We start from the raw sequence: 22500 nt of genomic DNA on the forward strand, positions 1-22500 counted from the left end.
AAAAATAGGTTGCGTCTCTATGTGTGCTCTTGTGTTAAAATGGAGAATAAAGTGGAAAAAATGAAATATTTTGATCTGATGTTCTGATGAACAAAAAGAAAAAAAAATAGTGCAAAAATATTTTTTTTTTTTTGTTACGTATACCAAAACAGTGAGTGTCGTGAGCGATGTGGCGACGGGGGAATGAAAATCTTAACTTCCCATGACCACTTGGTGGCGAATTATGACTCCATTCCCACTTTATTACGGAGCGCCTGATTGGAGGCTAGGGATTGCGTGAGGGCTGTTATTTCCGTCTTTGAGAAGTCGGCGTATGCTTATTATACGCCATTTATCACAGGCTACCAAGCACACTCTCTCTCTCTCTCTCTCTCTCTCTCTCTCTCTCTCTCTCTCTCTCTCTCTCTCTCTCTCTCTCTCTCTCTCTCTCTCTCTCTCTCTCATTCTCTCTCATTCTCTCTCTCTCTCATTCTCTCTCATTCTCTCTCTCTCATTCTCTCTCATTCTCTCTCTCTCTCATTCTCTCTCTCTCTCATTCTCTCTCTCTCTCTCTCTCTCTCTCTCTCTCTCTCTCTCTCTCTCTTTTGAGGATCTGCAGTTAGTTTTTTTTTTGTTTTGTTTTTGTACGCTGAAGAGGATTAGAGGTGGATTAAGAGTATGCTGAACAACGCATGCTGAAGGAGAAGTAGTCGTGCAAGAATGATGTAAGAACGGATTGAAAACCAATTTTGAGCATTGCGGTATAAGAGCGTTGAGCACAACGGTATAAGACCTTTTAAACACAACGGTATAAGACCTTTTGAACACGACGCACGAGACCTTTTGAGCACCATGGGGATACCGTTGTGTTCTAGGGGTAGCACGCCGTGCACAAGGGTTGTGTGTTCTGTTTAAAACATCACAGTGCTTTGGACAACACCACCACAATATGTTTGCGTTTTTCCGAAACATGTAACGTATATGGGAGGTATTACCATACCATATATCTTGAGGGATGACAGGCTTCGAATATATATATATATATATATATATATATATATATATATATATATATATATATATATATATATATATATATATTCGAAGCCTGTCATCCCTCAAGGTATATGGTATGGTAATACCGTGTGATATGTGTGATATATATATATATATATATATATATATATATATATATATATATATATATATATATATATATATATATATATATATATATATCTCACACATACACACACACACACACACGGGTTATCCATAATAGATTTATACGTTTAGAATTACCACAAAATGAAACAAAATTATATCAGTCATAATTGAAACATTTCAATTGTTATTTATTTATTTTTTTCATTCTCATGATGAATGTGCATCAAGCGCTCGTGTGTATTTCATACCGTTAAAGCCCTATGCAGAATTTAAACATCAGTCGTAAATCATTGAACGGCCATCATATTTCTGTTTACCTTCGTTTTGGCCTAATGTAATGGTCGTCACCAGATCATTGGCAACTAGAGGTGTTCTGTGTTCGATCATGATACAGAAGTTGACGACACTTTAAGAAAAACAAATGTGTGGAGGAAGGGAAACTATTATCTAGGACTGAAGATATGTGACTTCATGGTTAAGAGGGTTTCCTATGACAGTGGATGGAAAGATAAGGGGAAGAGATGAAGTTGATATTAATGATAATTTGCTTGTCTGTTTTTCAGGGGTTAGATTAGGTACTCATTTTATCGATCAACCCCTAAGGTTGGATGAACAGCTGAGTTGACTGTGGACCGACTGCCGCCATCAGGATTCGAACTCGTGCGCTCTACCCTGGGCGGCCGTTGAATGCGTCATATATATATATATACATATATATATATATATATATATATATATATATATATATATATATAGATAGATAGATAGATATTCACAGTACACAAACATCGTACCTGTTGTACATCTACAACCTGGAGTACACTGCGCCCTTAGCCGTTTTTGCTGGGAGTACAAAGGAAAAAATGTAGAAATACATCCACAGTCCGGTGGAATATTTTCCAGGAAAGGAAAGATTATTCGTATACACATATCGGGTTTGGAAACCTCTACACACACACACACACACACACACACACACACACATATATATATATATATATATATATATATATATATATATATATATATATATATATATATATATATATGTATATTGGAAAGGATCACAATTTTGCGCGTGATCAAGATATTCCTATGAGTTCACGGGAAAATGATGATGTGATTTTTACACGAAAGTGCACTTGGGAACTTTTCGTGTTTCATTTTCCCCGTGGACTCATAGGAATATATATATATATATATATATATATATATATATATATATATATATATATATATATATATATATATATATATATATGACACAAAGTTTTATTAATCGCTGTAAATTGCATATTGTACCAGAGATTTTCCAAGGTAAGGAATTTATTTGCACGCGCCAGTGCAAGGTATGAGAGATTTGCACATACAGCACAGCCACGGTTTTAGAAATTCCTTTCGTGAATATTTAGATTTATGCGCGCTCCCTGCACAGACGACGTCTGTGAGGAGGAACGCATTTCGTGGGGGTAGCAATATCATGCAAAGTACTCATGGCAGAGTTAGCGCATGATGGAATGCGCTCACGGTCGGTTAGGGTAACCAGGGGGTTCGAAATGCGTAGTGCTACCGTAAACAAACCAACCCCCCCCCACGTAAACTAGGCGGTATGGGCACGTGAGGTGTAGTATTCCCCTGGTAAAGTCTACGGTATGGGCACGTGAGGTGTAGTATCCCCTCAGTAAACTATACGCTATGGGCACACCAGGTGTAATATACCCCCAACTAATAAACTAAACGGCATGGACACGCGAGGTGTAATCTGTAGTTTCTTAGACTCTACGCCTATCAACGCTAAGCTCTTTAATGTGACGAAGTGATAACAGTGAGGACTTGACACACACACACACACACACACACACACTGTAGTGACGATAAGGGTGTGTTTCCATGCTCTACAGTAGGTATCAGGCAAGTGCATAAAACCCGCTTGTATTTGTCGCTAACTGCTTCGAGATTCGTGGTTTCGAGACGTACGTCTTTTTAAGATTCGTGGTTTCGAGACGTGCGTCGTCTAAAGGTTCGTGATTTCGGGATGTGTGTCGTTTTAAGATTCAGGGTTTCGAGACGTGCGTCGTTTTAAGATTCAGGGTTTCGAGACGTGCGTCGTTTCGAGAGTCTTGGATTCGAGACGTGCGTCGTTTCGGAATTCGCGGCATCGAGACGTGGGTCGTTGAAAGACTCGCGGTTTCGCCACTCGCGGTTATCCAATACGTCGTGCGCAAGGAATGAGACCATGGTATCTGAACCCTTAGTAGCTCCTACTCTTAATCCATCACGCACCTTTGTGTGCCCAGAGTGCGTCAGAGTCACCCATCACGCACCCTCGTTTACTCAGAGTGCGTCAGAGTCACTCATCACGCACCCGTGTGTGCTCAAGAGTGCGTCAGGGTCACTCATCACACACCCTCGTGTCCTCAGAGTGCGTCAGGGTCACCCATCACGCACCCTCGTGTCCTCAGAGTGCGACAGTCACCCATCACACACCCTCGTGTACTCAGAGTGCGTCAATTCACTCATCACGCACCCTCGTGTCCTCAAAATGCCTTCAGGGTCACCCATCACACACCCTCGTGTACTCAGAGTGCGTCAGAGTCACCCATCACGCACCCTCGTGTACTCAAGAGTGCGTCAGAGTGGGTCTGCTTCGTGACCGCTTGCCGAGCCGAACTGCCGCCCTCCGCCAGAGCGAATCTCTCCCACAGACGACACATTAGAGTGTAACCCAAACTCCCTGATCCATTTACAACGAAGATTCTTCTTTTCTTTTACCTGTGGTTATGAGTAGGTGGGGTGTAGGGTTGTGGGAGGACGAAGGATGAATGGTGGTGTTGTGGCCGTGGTGGAGAGTGTGTTGGAGACTTTGGTGGCAAACATAGTGATATTGGAGGTGAAAAGATGTTTATGATATCCACAGTATTTACGTGGTTGGCAGTGGATGGGTGCTTGTGGTGGCGATTGTGGTGGGAGGTAGTACTGTGGTGGTGGTTAGGGCAGAGGATTAGGTCTTGTGGTTGTGAGTGTCAAGGTTATTAATGCTGAGGGTGAGGGGAGAAGGAAAGAGAAAGGTGTGGTGATGATGATATTGTTAGTGGGGTTGGTAATGAAAGGAAGGTGATTTAGAGTTAATGGTTGTGGATGGGTCATTAGAAATTTGATGATTGGTGTTCAATGACTGTAGAGGATAGAATGGATTTGATGGTGTCGATGATTAGGATTGTGTCTCCGATAGCGATGACAGAAGGCGAGAGGGTGATTGGTACGAGGTTGTGAAGATAGAACTACAAGTCTTGATTGGTAGTTATGAACTGAGGTAATGGTAGTTTAGAAGGGTTAACATTAAGATTGGTAATGATAACGATTGTTAAGAACGAGAGATTGGAGTGTGTGGTAGTATGGATTACCCTGGGTTGTACGTTAGTGTTGAGAGATGATATAGTCGTTGTAATGGTCGTTAAGGTCCATGTTAATGGTAGACTTGGTAATGGCCATTATCAACATGGTAGAGGAAGTGTTGAAAAGTTGATTCAATTTCGAAAGTGATGTTCAAGGCTTATTATCCTTGCTGGACTGTGGTGTTGGGTGGTAATGGAAACATTACCGGGGATCCGTTCGTGTATGCATAGCGTCGTTAATCACCTACCAGCTCCTAAGAGCATTTTAGATAATCAGGTAATTTACCTTACTCACAGTCTTAAGTTGACAATGAAACGCGTCTTGCAATATCTTAATTGAAACTAATTTGGTTCCTCAGTCATTGCGATTAATATCTCTTCTTTACCGATGATCACACGTGTTAATCATGTCATAAATGATCATTTTGAGCGTAAGTGATAATTCATTTACCCCCCATACGTCATTCTAATCAGGAGTTGATAAGAATACTCTTCATTAGTCAGCGTGGTTGAAATTGTCGAGATGTTGGTGTTACCGGACTCCTCCTGCATGAGGTTACAACCGCGGTATGGAAAGTCTACCTTTAGCAAGGTGCATCATTATCCCTGCTTCTGATTACAGCGCAGACTCGAAGCTGCAGGAGACACTCTTAAAAGGGATCCTGGAATAATTATAGTAATGATAATGAAAATAATTATTATATTCATAAAAATAAGAGGATTTTTCCCTCTTAGGCTCAGCCCTCTGTTCTTAATGCTACCTCGCTAACGCGGGAAATGGCGAATATATATGAAAAAAATAACAGTAATAATAATGTGAATGGTGATAATTATAATAATAGTGATAATATATTAGTAATAATAATAATAATCGTAATAATAATAATAATAATAATAATAATAATAATAATAATAATGATAATGATAATAATAATCGTAATAATAATAATAATAATAATAATAATAATAATAAAAATTGTAATAATAATAGTATAACGATGATAATGAAAATACTACTGCTACTACTACTACTACTATCACTGACATATAGAAAATGGAACTGTGAAAATAAAGGGGGACACCAGTATTAGCCTCGCACACTAAATAAAGAAAAGTTGGTATTCGAAAAAGAAATCAATCCTGCGCCAACCCCGTGTCAACTGGATTCCGATTTTTGTACAAAAAAAAAAAGAGATTGATCATTGACGCAATAATCATACTTCAGGTATGATGAATGACAGTTACCGGATCATGCTGCGTTATGAATGACGCAGTGAACCCAGTAAATGAGTTATGATCGGTGCAGTACCTGTGTTATTGGCGTTGCGAACGCAATGAGTGATAATTCGAATAACGCAATAACAGTGCTACTTTTTTGTGACAGCTCTTGACAGAGAGAACTTGTGGTTAATATGAATATATATATATATATATATATATATATATATATATATATATATATATATATATATATATATACATATATATATATATATATCCTCTAACAGCTGGGACTCGAACCCAGGACCTTTGCGTGGTAGTCGGGAAGGTCCTGGCTGCTGGAGGGCATCATGTGTTCCATGAAAGGCGTGCACGGGATAGAGTGAATTAGAATGATGTGATATGCAGGGGTCGACGTGCTCTCAATGGACTGAACCCAGGGCACGTGAAGCATCCGGGGTAAACCATGAATAGGTCTGTTGCTCACTGGTTGTGGATAGGATAGGGAGCTGTGGTTTTGTTACATTGCACAAGACAGCTCGAGAAAGGATGTGAGTGGATGCGGTCTTTCTTCGTCTGTTCCTGGCGCTACCTCGCTCACGTGGGAATCGAGTCTAAAACAACAAAAAAAGGAAAGAAAAAAAGAATATCCTCCTTATTATGCCCGACCTAACTCGCCCCAGGGATGTAAAAGTCAGGAACAGACAACAAAACTTTGAAGGACAAAAAAAATTTTTTAATTCAATAGGTTCCCCAAAACGTTAATGCCCCATTTTCTTACCACTCCAAAGTCCGATATATATATATATATATATATATATATATATATATATATATATATATATATATATATATATATATATATATATATATATAGAGAGAGAGAGAGAGAGAGAGAGAGAGAGAGAAGGTTGTTTTTTTCACCCAATCTCCTCCTCCTCCTCCTCCCTCCTCAACCTTACTCGACTCCAGCGATTATTTCCCCATCTCAAAGGCTATCTCCCTCACAGATCATTTCACCATTCCAGGTCATCTTCCTCACCAAATACTCCCAATCCCCCTCCGCCGCCACGACCTATTATATCCCAAACACGCCCGTCAACACCTCCCACCAACTTCGAAATTCACCGAAGGGGAACACACACCCTCACCTCCTCGCTCTCTCTCTATCTCTCTCCTTGCAGCACAGCAACAGCAGCAGTATTCCCTAAGGATCCACTGATCGACAGCAGCTGAGGAGGTGGGGAGGAGCGGGCGTCGTGTGGCTCCGTACACACTGTGAGATGAGAGAGAGAGAGAGAGAGAGAGAGAGAGAGAGAGAGAGAGAGAGAGAGAGAGAGAGAGAGAGAGAGATCCCATGGTCCATGCAAAGCTGTCTGGCCTGAACACTACGGGAAAGAGATGCGCTCCCCTTAACAGTGGTAGAAGAAATGGATAGGAAATCATAGGTTCTCTCTCCCAACCCTCCGGCATCGCGTCGGTCCCAAAATGGGTAGAAAAAAAAAAAAATACCTTGCAGGACTAACGTGCCTGAAGGAAATTCCAATAGAAAAGTTATGAAAGACAGACTGAAAGTGAATGTGTCATTCATCCCTTCAGACAAGGGTAAGGATGAGTTATGAGCTCCAGCCTCTCGACTTACCACCATGTCTGTATCATTCCTGAGGTGGAAGAATGGGACTATGATTCTCTCCTGCTCTCTTAAAGTAGGCGGGCGACGCGGGTAATCACAATGATATTAGTTCCTGTAGCATTACCCTGGCGAGGTTAGTGGCCGAGAAAGGGGGGCATGATATACCACGACGTTATATGATATACCACGACGTTATATGATATACCACGACGTTATATGATATACAACTGTAATATGATATACCACTACGTTATGTGATATACCACGACGTTAAATGATATACCACTACGTTATATGATATACCACGACGTTATATGATATACCACGACGTTATATGATATACCACGACGTTATATGATATACAACTGTAATATGATAAACCACTACGTTATGTGATATACCACGACGTTAAATGATATACCACGACGTTATATGATATACAACTGTAATATGATATACCACTACGTTATGTGATATACCACGACGTTATATGATATACCACTACGTTATATGATATACCACGACGTTATGTGATACACTACTACGTTATATGATATACCACTACGTTATATGATATACCACGACGTTATATGATATACTACTGTTATATACCACTACGTTATATGATATACTACTGTTGTATAATATACCACTACATTATATGATATATCACAACGTTATATGATATACTACTACGTTATATGATATACCACGACGTTATATGAAATACTACTGCGGTATATGATATACCACGACGTTATATGATATACTACTGCGTTATATGATATACCACTATATGAAATGTCACTTATATGATATACCACTACGTCATATGATATACTACTGTTATATGATATACTACTACGTTATATGATATACCACTACGTTATATGATATCCTACTACGTTATATGATATACCAGTACGTTATAATGACCGATTATAAATGAATTATTCCGTACCAGGGAGTGACAGATGATGATCAAACCTGATTTTTGAAGAGATTGAAAATGTTTTTTTTTTTCTTTTTTTTTTTGCTCTGGACGTGTTCTGAGAACTTCTTGTACGCGTCAGCAACGCCGTTGGCGAAGAAACATTTCGTGCCATCCAATCATAAACCTTAATTCTTTTTGCAGTAAAGATAACAATTGTCCAGCTTCAATGAATGAAACTCCATGGCTCCATACTGGAGGAGGAGCAGCAGCCTCCTCCTTCGTTCCACACATCTGTGGGTTTTATACTTTACACACACACACACACACACACACACACACACACACACACACACACACACACACACACCGACATGCAAATACCATTACTTACGGATACGAAGTGGGTGCCAAGGGGATGTTTGGGCAGCAGCGGCGAATAATATACGTAGCCTAGGAAGCGGCTTTCCATAGACCTGTACACCAAGAAGCACGAACGAACGAGAGAGAGAGAGAGAGAGAGAGAGAGAGAGAGAGAGAGAGAGAGAGAGAGAGAGAGAGAGAGAGATGATGATGTTAGGGAGCTCATGGAATTAGCTGTCATAGGAGTTTATTAAAGTGAGGGGGTAAGAGAGAGAGAGAGAGAGAGAGAGAGAGAGAGAGAGAGAGAGAGAGAGAGAGAGAGAGAGAGAGAGAGAGAGAGAGAGAGAGAATGGGATAATCAAGAGACATTTTGAATTTTTCTTTCATTTTCTTTTTTGTATGTCTCGAGAAATATAGAGAATGAGTGAGACGTCAGGGGGGAATGTATGTAGATATGAAAAAAAAAAAATGGAATTCCTAGACTAGTGCTTTTTTTGGGGGGGAGGGGGAAGGATGGGATATAATCATGAGGTGAAATGTGAACTAGACACGACATGTTGATGATTCTGTGGCTGTAACACCTTCGAATCCAACCTGATCTTATAAGTGATGGTTAAGAAGGAAAACACGATGAAGAGACTGAATGGAAAAGGCGAGAGTGAGTGAGTGCCTGGATGAGAAGGACATTAGAGGAAATAGGAAATTCCTACACAGTAATGTTACAAGGTAAAAAAAAGAATATATGTGGGTTAAAAACCTTGGAAGTATTGGGAGTTTTTCTGAAAAAAAAGAAGAAAAAATGTTCACAAAAACCGTAACTGTATTTATAAATTTTCAATGTCATTTACGCCCTGGGTCATGAAAGCTGCTATAAGAGGGTAATCCTAAAGGCCTAAGAGTGAGAGTCTGTGGCGGAAAGTGAGGAATTTCGACCACTTGAAAGTTGGGAAGCGTGTTCATTATTCACGTTGCATTAGGATGGAGTCTAGTAATGTGGGACTGAAAATTGATACCTGATGAGCAAGAAATGTGTAGTGAGGAGCTGCTGAGCCAAGAGCAAGGGTAGAGTTATCATGAAGGAATGAGGGGGAAAAAAGGAGGTAAGGCCATCTAGAGGGAATTGTATATATTGAGGGAGTGGAGTATATTGAGGGAGTGGAGTTTATTGAGGGAGTGGAGTTTATTGAGGGAGTGGAGTTTATTGAGGGAGTGGAGTTTATTGAGGGAGTGGAGTTTATTGAGTGAGTGGAGTTTATTGAGGGAGTGGAGTTTATTGAGGGAGTGGAGTTTATTGAGGGAGTGGAGTTTATTGAGGGAGTGGAGTTTATTGAGGGAGTGGAGTTTATTGAGGGAGTGGAGTTTATGAGGGAGTGGGTTTATTGAGGGAGTGGAGTTATTGAGGGAGTGGAGTTATTTGGGGAGTGGAGTTTATTGAGGGAGTGGAGTTTATTTATGAGGGAGTGGAGTTTATTGAGGGAGTGGAGTTTATTGAGAGAGTGGATTTATTGAGGGAGTGGAGTATATATTGAGGGAGTGGAGTATATATTGAGGGAGTGAAGTTTATTGAATGAGTGGAGTATAGTGAGGGAGTGGAATGATACTGAGGAATTGGATATTGAGGGAGTGTAATACCTAGAGGGAGTGGAATAGGTTGAGGGAGTGACATATCTAGAAGGAGGAGTAGGATATGTTAAGGGAGCAGCTTATTCTGAAGCAGTAGTAGCTCGCGTATCTTGAAGTAGGAAGTCATAAGGGCCTCCAGATGATATGAAAAGCAGTGAGAAAATACGTCTTGAGATATGGATGACGAAGGTAATGGCTGCTTAAGACGACAGCGAAAGACTTTCATAATGACAGTACGGGTCATGTTGGTAAAGGAAAACCAGCCAAGATAGTGTCGGGTAAAAGATGGCGAGATCTCGAGGCTGAGGGAGGGAAGAGATGAAGTACCGACGAACGAGAGAGAGAGAGAGAGAGAGAGAGAGAGAGAGAGAGAGAGAGAGAGAGAGAGAGAGAGAGAGAGTACTTAACGAATACTTAAGACGGGACTTTGCAGAAAGAGAGAGCAAAAGATAGTTCTATTGGTCTTATCTAAGGGTAGACCTCTCGTAAGTCGAAGGTTTACTTTAGGGAAGATTGTACAAGTCCTGGGAAAGAGAAGGACATTCAACAAGGCAACGTAAAAGGGAGAATTTCTCTTGTAAGACTGACATATATATATATATATATATATATATATATATATATATATATATATATATATATATATATATACATATATTCGCCATTTCCCGCGTTTGGGAGGTAGCGTTAAGAACAGAGGACTGAGTCTTGAAAAGGCAATATCCTCGCTTAGCCCCCTTCTCTGTTCCTTCTTTTGGAAAATTGAAAAAAAGAAAAAAAAAAAGGGAGGGGATGATTTCAAACCCCCCGCTCCCTCCCTTTTTAGTCGCCTTCGACACACAGGGAATACGTGGGAAATATTCTTTCCCTCCTGTCCCCAGGGATGATGTATACACAGACACACACACACACCAGGGGTGGGATTCGAACCCTGGACAGGTTGCATGTCTAGCAACCTTGGCCACACGTTTGATTTCGACCCGTGGTGTATACACATCTGTCTGTCCATCGACATATTTGTCACACCTTCGGAGCGGCGATAGATCGAAAGTGTCCACGCTATCCCAGCTGAGGTGAGGCTGGGATACAGAAATAACACTTGATTTTGGGCGTTTATATATATATATATATATATATATTGCAAGAAGTGCCAGTGGTGTGCGTGATCTAGTATATGCATAAATCCCCCAGCTAAATGAAACACGACAAGTTCCCAAGTGCACTTTCGTGTAGTGATCACATCGTCAGGGGAGATACAAGAGTGAGATAGAAGACGTAGAACAGTCAGTTGATATACAAGGAAGCGACCTAGCTAAGACGCCACTGGTAAACAAGCGTTGCCGGATGGTGGTGTTCGGGTCTGGCGTCATGCCTGTCAGAAAATTTTTATCATGTGAACAAGAAAGGAAAGTGTTTGCAAATTTTGCCTACGACAAAGCTAGCCAGTTTGTATAGACCTTCACTAATGTTAATGTCGCGATTCTTTGTGTATTTGATAATAGAAGATTCAGTGATATTTCTCGTGGTAAATGAGTTACAGCTAATAACTTAATTGGCGTTACTCCATTCAGTACAATGATCATGATTTTTAACATGATCAAACTACTCATTTGATTCATGTCTTGTTCTTATACTATATTCATGTTACTTAACATAAAGATCCTTACCAGTCTGCCCAACACGAAACGTATTAAATTTTTTTACCAGGTATTCTGTAAACACAGCCAGCAGAGTTTTCTGGTGAGTTTTTGATTAAGATATACTTTATCGTATTGTTATTGCTGAAGGCTACATTTTCATTAAAGGATTTAAGCATCCTAGGAAGTAATGTAAGTTTATCACTAATAGGGACAACTAAACGATTTTTGGTACCAAGGGGAAGTTTGGGGTTAAGCTCTATAAAATGATTTCTTTGCCAACTTAAGGGATTTATCAATGAAAGATCTAGGATATTTCATATTGGATCCAGTAGAGTATATCTTCTCAAAATCATCATCAATAAATTCCATACTTGCATATACCACTTCCCTATCTGCGCCCTTTTCTGATGCTCCATTAGTTCTGTTTTTCTCAAACTATTAACCTCCGTCCAAAACAACTTCATATTCTCCCGAAGTTTGTTGTTACTCTCTCACCCTAACTATCATTTGCCTTGTTTTTGAACTCGTGCACGTTCCTCTAGATGTGCCGCTTTCTCTTGCACATCTCCCAACCACTTGCACTCCTTCCCTGCAAGTAAGACTAATATATATATATATATATATATATATATATATATATATATATATATATATATATATATATATATATATATATATAAACAATGGGTCTCTCCCTTAGAAAACACAGTCGTAATAGGAAAATGTCGGCATTGAGCTTCTCTGTGCTAGCCAATAAGTAACAATGAGGAACTTAAAAGAGTTACTGTGCTTTTACGTAAATTTTATCAGGTATCGAATAGAACTGTTTAGATGTTTCTTTATATATATTTTATCCTTATGATATTTCATTATGAACATTAGGATTATAATCGCGACAAGGAAATATTGCCTCTTATTAATTTAATATGTAAGTCACGTTTTAATGTATCATAGATAAAGTGAGATTTGTTAGTCTTTATTAATGTTCTTTATTCTTTCTCGATTATTCATATCCCGTGGTATTTCGATACAATTTGTAAGGACTATTTTAGACTTAATGTTTTTCATTGGAAACTCATAATGATGTAGATATTATATGCATATTAACCTTTTCTTTTTATAGGATTTGTTAATGGTATATGCGATGACCCCTCTCTCTCTCTCTCTCTCTCTCTCTCTCTCTCTCTCTCTCTCTCTCTCTCTCTCTCTCTCTCTCTCTCTCTCTCTCTCTCCACCCCACGACTAACTCTCCCGGTCTTTCCGTTCCACCAGAGCCAGAGGTGGACACGTCGCAGGTGGAAGTGGTGGAGGGCTACAACGCCTCGCTCCCCTGTGCCATCCACTCGCCTCCACTCGACGCCCCTGTGCTCACACTCTGGTATATTGGCACAGGGGAGGCGCCTGTGTACAGGTGAGTGGACGTAAGGTGTGTAGGGCAGGTAGATAATGGGCGTGTGTGTGTTTGTGTGTGTGTCTGGGTAGGTGGCAGATATATATATATATATATATATATATATATATATATATATATATATATATATATATATATATATATATATATATGTGTGTGTGTGTGTGTGTGTGTGTGTGTGTGTGTGTGTATGTGTGTCTGTGTTTACTTTTTGTGTGTTACGGGGAGGAGAGAATCTTACGTGTTGCCCCGTCTCATTATCTTCTTTATATGTACCATGTTTTTAAATGTGTTGAATCACACACACACACACACACACACACACACACACACACACACACACACACACACACACACACACACACACGCACATACACACCCTTGTTTATGCCAGGTGAGTGTAATTACCGACTTGTGACTATTCGTACGCTAAGACTGGGAGGTGGGGGTAGTTTTACAGTCCTGGGGTCCCATCTCTTGACCAATCTCAGGCAACATACAACTACTTAGGTATACAGTCTGCATGCGTGTGTGTGTGTGTGTATACATGTGTGTCTTTGTGTCTGTCTCTCACGTCTTTCACATTGGTGTAACAATTCGAGTTACTTGAAAACGTAGGCAATGGGAGGGAAAAAAGAAATGAGAGAGAGAGAGAGAGAGAGAGAGAGAGAGAGAGAGAGAGAGAGAGAGAGAGAGAGAGAGAGAGAGAGAGAAGGAACCGTCTACATATATATATGATATAATTTCCAAGGGAATTTGTAGTAGACATCTGGTAAACTTGTCACCAAAAGTCACAGTAGTTTGGAATCAGTAACGTGACTGGCGTTCACAATACTTCGAAATCTGTAGGGGGGTTCACTTGCGTTCACAACGTTTCAAAGTCAGTAACTACTTTTTGCTCTCACAGCACCTCGAAATTAGTCGCGACTCTTGCGTTCACAACGCTTCGAAGTCATGGCCATTTCTCACGTTCAGAGAACTCCGACATCGTGACTCAAAGCTCAAACCAGCCAATCTGTCCCTCCCTTCTTGGACCTCATCACCTCATCACTCTGTCACCAGATTCTACAGTTTCTCATTGGACTCTACCACTACAACTGGGTCATGTATAAACAGCAGCAGCTGACTTGCCACCCAGGCTTCCCCCACTCCCAGCTTACAGTACACCCGCCTCTCTCTCTCTCTCTCTCTCTCTCTCTCTCTCTCTCTCTCTCTCTCTCTCTCTCTCTCTCTCTGATTAAGAACCTCGCTTTTACCTCCCCTTCATCCACAAACAGATTAGAGAGCTATGAGGACATCATACAACATTGAGTCAGACCCACTTTCACCTGGAACCACTCATCCTTCTCACTTCTTACTCGCACACACGCCTTACACTTCACTAGACTTTCTTCAAAGCTCTTGAAGAAGTAAGTCATCAAAGTATCGGTTCATCCACGTTAATTAATCACAATTATCTTTAAGTCTCATAGTTTCTCCAGCTACATCATCATCATTATAATGGGTATCACCCAATAGGCCTCTGTCATTATAAAGAAGGTCGAAAAATGAATTGGTGTTACTGTCATTACCCCCCAAATAATTACCCCAGGGTCATTATCATCATCACAACCACCACACGGCTCTTTGAAATTAATAATAATTTTCTACCCGAAGTAGAGAAAGAAATAATTTCCCTCCCCGATACACAATAACTCAATATGTTTCTTTCTTACTCTCCCTCCTCCCTCACACACACACACACACACACACACACACACACACACACTCTCTCTCTCTCTCTCTCTCTCTCTCTCTCTCTCTCTCTCTCTCTCTCTCTCTCTCTCTCTCTCTCTCAAAATGGAAAACGAGGAAAAAGAAAAAAAGCTATGAAAATGGGGCGGTGAAATATATGATTCATTTTCGTAACTTTTGAAGCAACTGTGGCGAAGATATTGTTCGGGCGTAAAACTGTAACGACCTCATTAACGACACCTAAACGACGCGGGAACTTGTTAACGAAAGTATAGAAAACCCCCCCAGTAACCCCCCCCCCCATTCCCCCCAGTAAAAAGAAAAGAGAAAATAATGAAGAAAGAAAAACAATAAGCCATCTAAGAACACTAGCACTTGGCTGAAAGGTGTGTGTGTGTGTGTGTGTGTGTGTGTGTGTGTGTGTGTGTGTGTGTGTGTGTGTGTGTGTGAAAATTAGAAAATTTGAAATTGTAAAGATAAAAATCTGTGCGTGTGTGTGTGTGTGTGTGTGTGTGTGTGTGTGTGTGTGTATAAAAAAATAAGAAATTTGAAATTGTAGTAATAGAGATCTTCCTTGCACGGAAGATGGTCACGTTTTTGTCATATTAACAAAAAGAATCCAACACGAGAGAGTCTTGGGCGTAACAATGACGCTTGATCAATTATTATCATTCGTATTGAGAACCCTGAATAAAAGCTAACAATAGATTAAAAGCCAATAAAAAAAGATAACGATGCTGACAACAGCGTCACTATTCCCTTTTATGTATAACTTCTCGAACTCCATCAGGATATTAGTGTTTGATAAATGTATTTTCTTTTTTTTCTTGTATCTGCGGAGACGGGACGGGCAACTGAGGCCCTAATCAAGGCCATCCCATTGACGTTATATATATATATATATATATATATATATATATATATATATATATATATATATATATATATATGTATATGCGGGTGGAGGGGGTTGTCATTTTATGTGTGATGGGGTGGCGACGGGAATGAATAAGGGCAGACAGTGTGAATTATGTACATGTGTATATATGTATATGTCTCTGTGTGTATGTATGTGTATACGTTGAGATGAATAGGTATGTATATGTGCGTGATTGGACGTGTATGTATATGCATGTGTATGTGGGTGGGTTGGGCCATTCTTTCGTCTTGTTTCCTTGCGCTACCTCGCTGGCGCGGGAGACGGCGACGAAGTATAATAATGATAATAATAATATATACCCTAGCCTGAGCCAAGCACCCATTTTATCCACCAACCCCTTTGGAATGAATGAACAGCTTGGGTTAACTGTGGACCGACTGCCGCAGCCAGGATTCGAACCTATACGCTCGACCCTGAGCGGCCCGTGAATGCGTCACGGTCAGGAACTGTAACAGCTACACCGCGGGAGATAAGAGAAAACAGCATTAATGATAAGAACAAAAAAAGATAGAGTGTAAGGGACGCCGCCCCGTGTTCAAGATGGAAGTTGATCACGTCAACAACACGGAAATGGAGATGAAGGAGAAAACAAAAAAGGAATTACGGGATAAGATCAAGATAAGGAGATAGAGGACGAGAGCCCTCGGCCATGATAAGAAGATAAGACACACAAGCAGCAGCTGGGGAGTATGCAGCTGACAGCGGCAATAGCAACAGCAGCTAGAGAAGTATAGCAGCTGCAACAGCAGCAAGAGAGGTTTAGCAAACCATAGCTTGCCAAGTATAGCAAGCCATAGCTCGCCAAGTATAGGAGGCCATAGCTTGCCAAGTATAGGAGGCCATAGCTTGCCAAGTATAGCAAGCCATAGCTTGCCAAGTATAGCAAGCTATAGCTTGCCAAGTATAGCAGGCCATAGCTTGCCAAGTATAGCAAGCCATAACTCTCTAAGTGTAGCAAGCCATAGTTTGCCAAGTATAGCAAGCCATAGCTTGCCAAGTATAGCAAGCCGTAGCTTGCCAAGTATAGCAGGTCATAGCACTCTCAGCCTTCCGGCAACCACGGCAGCACAGGTTCGTCCCACTGGCATCGAAGTAAGCTAGGCAGGAGAGTCGCCACAACCATTGAAGTCAACTGGATAGAAATAAGGTTTCGGGGATCCATTGCCGGTGTCCACGATGGGAAAAAAAATAAGAATAGGTCAAGAAAAAAGGTAATGTTAGTTGTCTCTGTTCTGACCGACTTACCAACCTCCCTCCCTTCTTCCCGAGCTCAACCAACCTCCCTCCCTTCTTCCCGAGCTCAACCAACCTCCCTCCCTTCTTCCCGAGCTCAACCAACCTCCCTCCCTTCTTCCCGAGCTCAGCTCCGAGCACGCCAGGCCAGAGGTTATACCTCCTCCCTCCTTACCTTAACGTGACCCAGTGTGAACATCATCCCAGAGGAAATCAGCGTCTTTATCCTCCCCGATACAACTCTACCTCACAGCCAAGACCCACGTGAATCTTTTTTCTTTTTTTTTCCCCTTTCTTCTTCTTCGCGCGCGCGCGCATGTGTGTGTGTGTGGGTGTGTGTGTGTGTGTGTCTGTGTGTGTTCTGTTTCCGCCATTTGTGTAGTCTCCTTCGTCTAGAACTAGAATGATATTTGTGTTTCCCTCCTCCTCCTCCTCCTCCTCCTCCTCCTCCAACTCCTCCTCCCTCACCACCACCACCACCACAACACAGGTTTGAGAGTCTTGCTCTCTCTCTCTCTCTCTCTCTCTCTCTCTCTCTCTCTCTCTCTCTCTCTCTCTCTCTCTCTCTCTCTCTCTCTCTCTCTCTCTCTCTCTCTCGATTCCGAGACTTGTATAAAGTTTCCTCAACTTCTTTACCCGCGTCCCTGACTGGTTTTATTCATTACCAGAGCGATGCTGGTGGAGTGGACAGCCGACACCAGTGAATCTTTTATCTCATGTTTGATGATCTTTCGTGTGTTGGGGGGGAAGGAATGTGTCTCACCACCAGGGGGTCTCGTCTGGTTTAGGGGGGAGGGAGTGTCTCGACGCCAGGGGTCTCGTCTGTGATGGGGGGAGTCTCTCGCCGCCTGGGGTCTCGTCTGGTTTGGATAGGGGAGTGTCTCGATGCCAGGGATCTCGTCTGGTTTGGGTAGGGGAGTGTCTCGACGCCAGGGGTCTCGTCTGGTTTGGGTGGGGAGTGTCTCGACGCCAGGGGTCTCGTCTGGTTTAGGTGGGGAGTGTGTCGACGCCAGGGGCGTCGTCTGTGATGGTTCGGTGTGAGGGGTTTATGATGAATTACGTATCCAGTATTGTGTAGTATAATCATAGGGAGACACCACCCCTTGTTGTATGTTTCTCGTTATGTTTCTACTGTCCTCTTAATGAAGTGGTAATGATCGTCTCTTCATTTCTCTTCACTGTTCCAATCTAGATGAGCTAACACGTACACCCTTGTACGCTTCCCAACCCAAAACAACGTCACCAATATCAGTCCCCTCCAACATCAAGGCCATCAACATCACCAGCATCGCCTACCTCCACCACCATCACCACCACCGACTCCCTTCGATATAGTAGTTTCTTTCATCAACATCAATGTCACTAGAAACAATCCTACAACACTGATGAAATGATGTAAAATGTTAGCTCCTGTTTTGATCAGATGATGACAATGGAAAGTTGGTAATGGGAGAGAGAGAGAGAGAGAGAGAGAGAGAGAGAGAGAGAGAGAGAGAGAGAGAGAGAGAGAGAGAGAGAGAGGGAGAAACTGGCCGAGTCACCGAGATTTCCTGTGTACTGAAGCCCTTTCGAATATCCCTTGTTTTGATTCACGGTGGCGTGGTGACGTTATCATCAGTGAGGAGGTATAGGACGGGCCCAGACGCGCGCGCGCGTGTGTGTGTGTGTGTGTGTGTGTGTGTGTGAAGGTTATCTTATCTATCTATGCGTCGGGACCGGGGTTCTACGATGGCGGTCACAAACGGAACTTGCTACGTCCGTCCGAATAGGGAATGAGAGCGCTTGAATAACACAAGTGTGTCTGGGAGGTTACGTCAAGGTTCCGTAGCGAGCGAATGCCAGAGCGAGCGAATGCCAGAGCGAGTGTTCTGAATAATTCCCACCTCCCACTTGCGCAATCTCTAGTCAAATTAAGTAACTGCTCTTTAGAATTCCTGGTGTTTCTCCAGACCTGGGTAAACAGTCTTAGTTATAATGCAAACCTCTGAGGCCTTTTTTTTTTCTTTTTCGTAAACCTCTCGGTGTGTATAACCAGATGCAGTTTACCTTTTCTGTTGTTCTGAGCTAACGCGCTTGCTTGTGTGTGGTCACCCAAAAAATCTGACGACAGTCAAGCGTAAATGGTGTACAATTAGGTTGAGTGGGTTATCAGCTATACATCAAGCTGATGTCTGGAAATTTTGTTGTATCATATTGTTACAGGGAGCGTGTCTGTGTGTGTGTATGTGTATTTGTGTGTGTCTGTGTCTGTGTGTCTGTGTGTGTGTGTGTGTGTGTGTGTCTGTGTCTGTGTGTGTGTGTGTGTGTGTGTGTGTGTGTGTCTGTCTGTGTTCTCAGACTCCGCCTACATATGATTACGTTATTACAGTGAGGAGCGTGTCTGTGTGTGTCTTTGTGTCTATGTGTATTTGTGTGTATCTGTGTGTGTGTGTGTCTGTGTCTGTGTGTGTGTGTGTGTGTGTCTGTCTGTGTTCTCAGACTCCGCCTACATATAATTACGTTATTACAGTGAGGAGCGTGTCTGTGTGTGTCTTTGTGTCTATGTGTATTTGTGTGTGTCTGTGTCTGTGTGTGTGTGTGTGTGTGTGTGTGTGTGTGTGTCTGTGTGTGTGTGTGTGTGTGTGTGTGTGTGTGTGTCTGTGTGTGTGTGTGTGTGTGTGTGTGTGTGTGTGTGTGTCTGTGTGTGTGTGTGTGTGTGTGTGTGTGTGTGTGTGTGTGTGTGTGTGTGTCTGTGTGTGTGTGTGTGTGTGTGTGTGTGTCTGTGTGTGTGTGTGTGTGTGTGTGTGTGTGTGTGTCTGTGTGTCTGTGTGTGTGTGTGTCTGTGTGTGTGTGTGTGTGTGTGTGTGTGTGTGTGTGTGTGTGTGTGTGTCTGTGTGTGTGTGTGTGTGTGTGTGTGTGTGTGTGTGTCTGTGTGTGTGTGTGTGTCTGTCTGTGTTCTCAGCCTCCGACTACATATGATTGCGTTAATACAGTGACCAAAAAGCCGCCTTCGACGAAGCTCTAGCACCTTATAATTTGCAACATATTTACTGTGTATCTATCGGTAACTGATAAGATTAGAATGTATTAGATTAGATTAGAATGTATTCTCCATGATTAGTTCATGTATGTAAGTGTTTCAATACGATATGTTTCCATTTTGAAAAACAAGTTTTTGTTTGAGCTGAAAAATACCCAGAACTATTACCTGGGATTTTTGGTATTTATCTTAGAAAAGTCGATTTCCTTCAGGACCTTATTATAAGTATTTTTCCTTCATTTCACAGATTAATTATACATGATAAAGACGACCCAAAAATATATTTTTACCCCAGGGTTGTATTCGGCATGAAAAATAATAATTATAATGAGGTTTTGAAGGAAATCCTTTTTTTTTTCTGAGAAAAATACCAAAAATTGCAGCGTATTTTTCAGCTCAAAAAGCTTTGTTTCACATTTGAAACACTAACATAGTCAAACACTTGTATTCATTGAAATAATCATGATGGAAAATATACTTTGATGTTCTCAGTTACCTATAGATGCTTAGTGAATAAAGTGCAAGTGATGAGGTGATAATTTGAAATTGCCTTCATTTCACTTCTTAATTGTAGATCAGAAAGACGACCAAACAATATTTCGACCAGAGATTTCTAATCATACTTGGAATGAGGTTTTGGAGGAAATCTATTTTCCTTGGAAAAATACTAAAGATTATAGGGTATTTTACAGCTCAAAAAACATTTTGTTTCAAAATTGAAACAAGATATATAAACACTTGTATACTAGAAGTAATCATGGAAAATATACAGTAATGTTCTCAGTTTCCCATACATACCCAGTAAATACGATGAAAAATTTTCAGATGATACATTAAGATTGCATTCAAAATGCACAGCTTGATTAAAGAGCATAAAAACAACCTAACGATATCCCTGCCCTGGATTTATAATCAGCATGTAAAATAGTCATCAAGCCCTCTTCGTTTTCTCATTTTTGATTCCGCGTTGCCCCAACCTCTTACTAACTTACCTACCCACAATTCCTCGACTCCATTTTCTCCCTCACCCTTCTCATAACGCCTACACCTCTCTTATCCCACGCTTCTATAGCCTGGCAGTCACCTCATCGAAGACGGAGCGAGGGAAAGAACTAATAGTACAAAGAGCACAAAAAGAATGATTATAAAAAAAGTGACCCTTCCAATTTTTAAGAATTTACCGTTTCTCGCAGGTAATCTGTTTCGTTCTATTTTTCCGCGAAGTACATTGTTTCCATAGAGAGTAGAAGTCCTGGGAGTGACCTAGACCGTCCTACCTCGAGTCAGTTGCTGGCTAGGTAAGTAATTACGTAGGTAGGTTGGTAGACTCCGAGATTGTGCGGTCTTGAGAAGCCACGGCTCATATGAAACACTTGTTGACCTGTGTCTCGAACGGTCCACACCGGCTCAGAGTTCGAGGCTGTGATAAGCGGACGAATCACCGAGCTTTTACTACAACGTACGGAAGACTCTCATTACTCAGTCACACTCCGCTGAAAAAGGTTATAGGCTCTTGTGAATGAATATCAGAACAAGGGCCACATTTCGCACACATACAGTTTCAAGTCGTGATATATAATGTCGTAATGTAGCGAGACCAGATCCTGCCATGGGCAAGTAAGCCACACAGTTCACTTCATGATTCATTGTAAACGTTTCATGTGCCTTAGTTCAGCCAACTAACAGCACGTCGTCGCCCCCCATATACCACGTCGTTCTAATTTCTATTTTCCTCCCTAACGTACACACTGGTCTTCCTGATACCCAAGAGCTTCCTGCACCTCCATTCCCATGATCCCTCACCTTCAAACACGAAGGTTCTCTTTTATGTCAGTTTTACCGTCGCTCATCCTTTCCACACGCCTTGAACCAGTTCACCATACCTAGGTGTGGCTCTTCATAGTCGGACTGCTCTCGTAATTCTCTCTCTCTCTCTCTCTCTCTCTCTCTCTCTCTCTCTCTCTCTCTCTCTCTCTCTCTCTCTCTCTCTCTCTCTCTCTCTCCTTTCTTGTTTATGCTTTTTCCTAAGTGTACATTCGATCATATCTACGTTCCCTCCGTCTTAAGCACCTTACTGGGAGGTACAGAGTTCCCGTTTCAACTGTCGTGATTGTAACCCCCCAAGTGAAGGCGAAAGGAAGCATCCACACTCACCCTGGTAGAAATGAATTCCATGTATGATTTCATGGAGTGACACACACACACACGCAC

The 22500-nt window shown here is 41.6% G+C and overlaps 1 protein-coding gene across 1 annotated transcript in view; it reads left to right on the forward strand.

Annotated features, from left to right (window-relative positions):
- LOC139754559 (nephrin-like) overlaps window positions 1-22500 on the forward strand; it is an 894341-nt gene that overhangs the window by 539009 nt on the left and 332832 nt on the right. Inside the window, exon 2 of the mRNA XM_071671918.1 lies at window positions 13225-13363. Coding sequence (XP_071528019.1) covers window positions 13225-13363 — 139 coding nt within the window. The remainder of the gene's footprint in view (window positions 1-13224; window positions 13364-22500) is intronic.

This window comes from Panulirus ornatus, chromosome 17 (assembly GCF_036320965.1).
Source record: "Panulirus ornatus isolate Po-2019 chromosome 17, ASM3632096v1, whole genome shotgun sequence".
Lineage (NCBI taxonomy): Eukaryota > Metazoa > Arthropoda > Malacostraca > Decapoda > Palinuridae > Panulirus > Panulirus ornatus.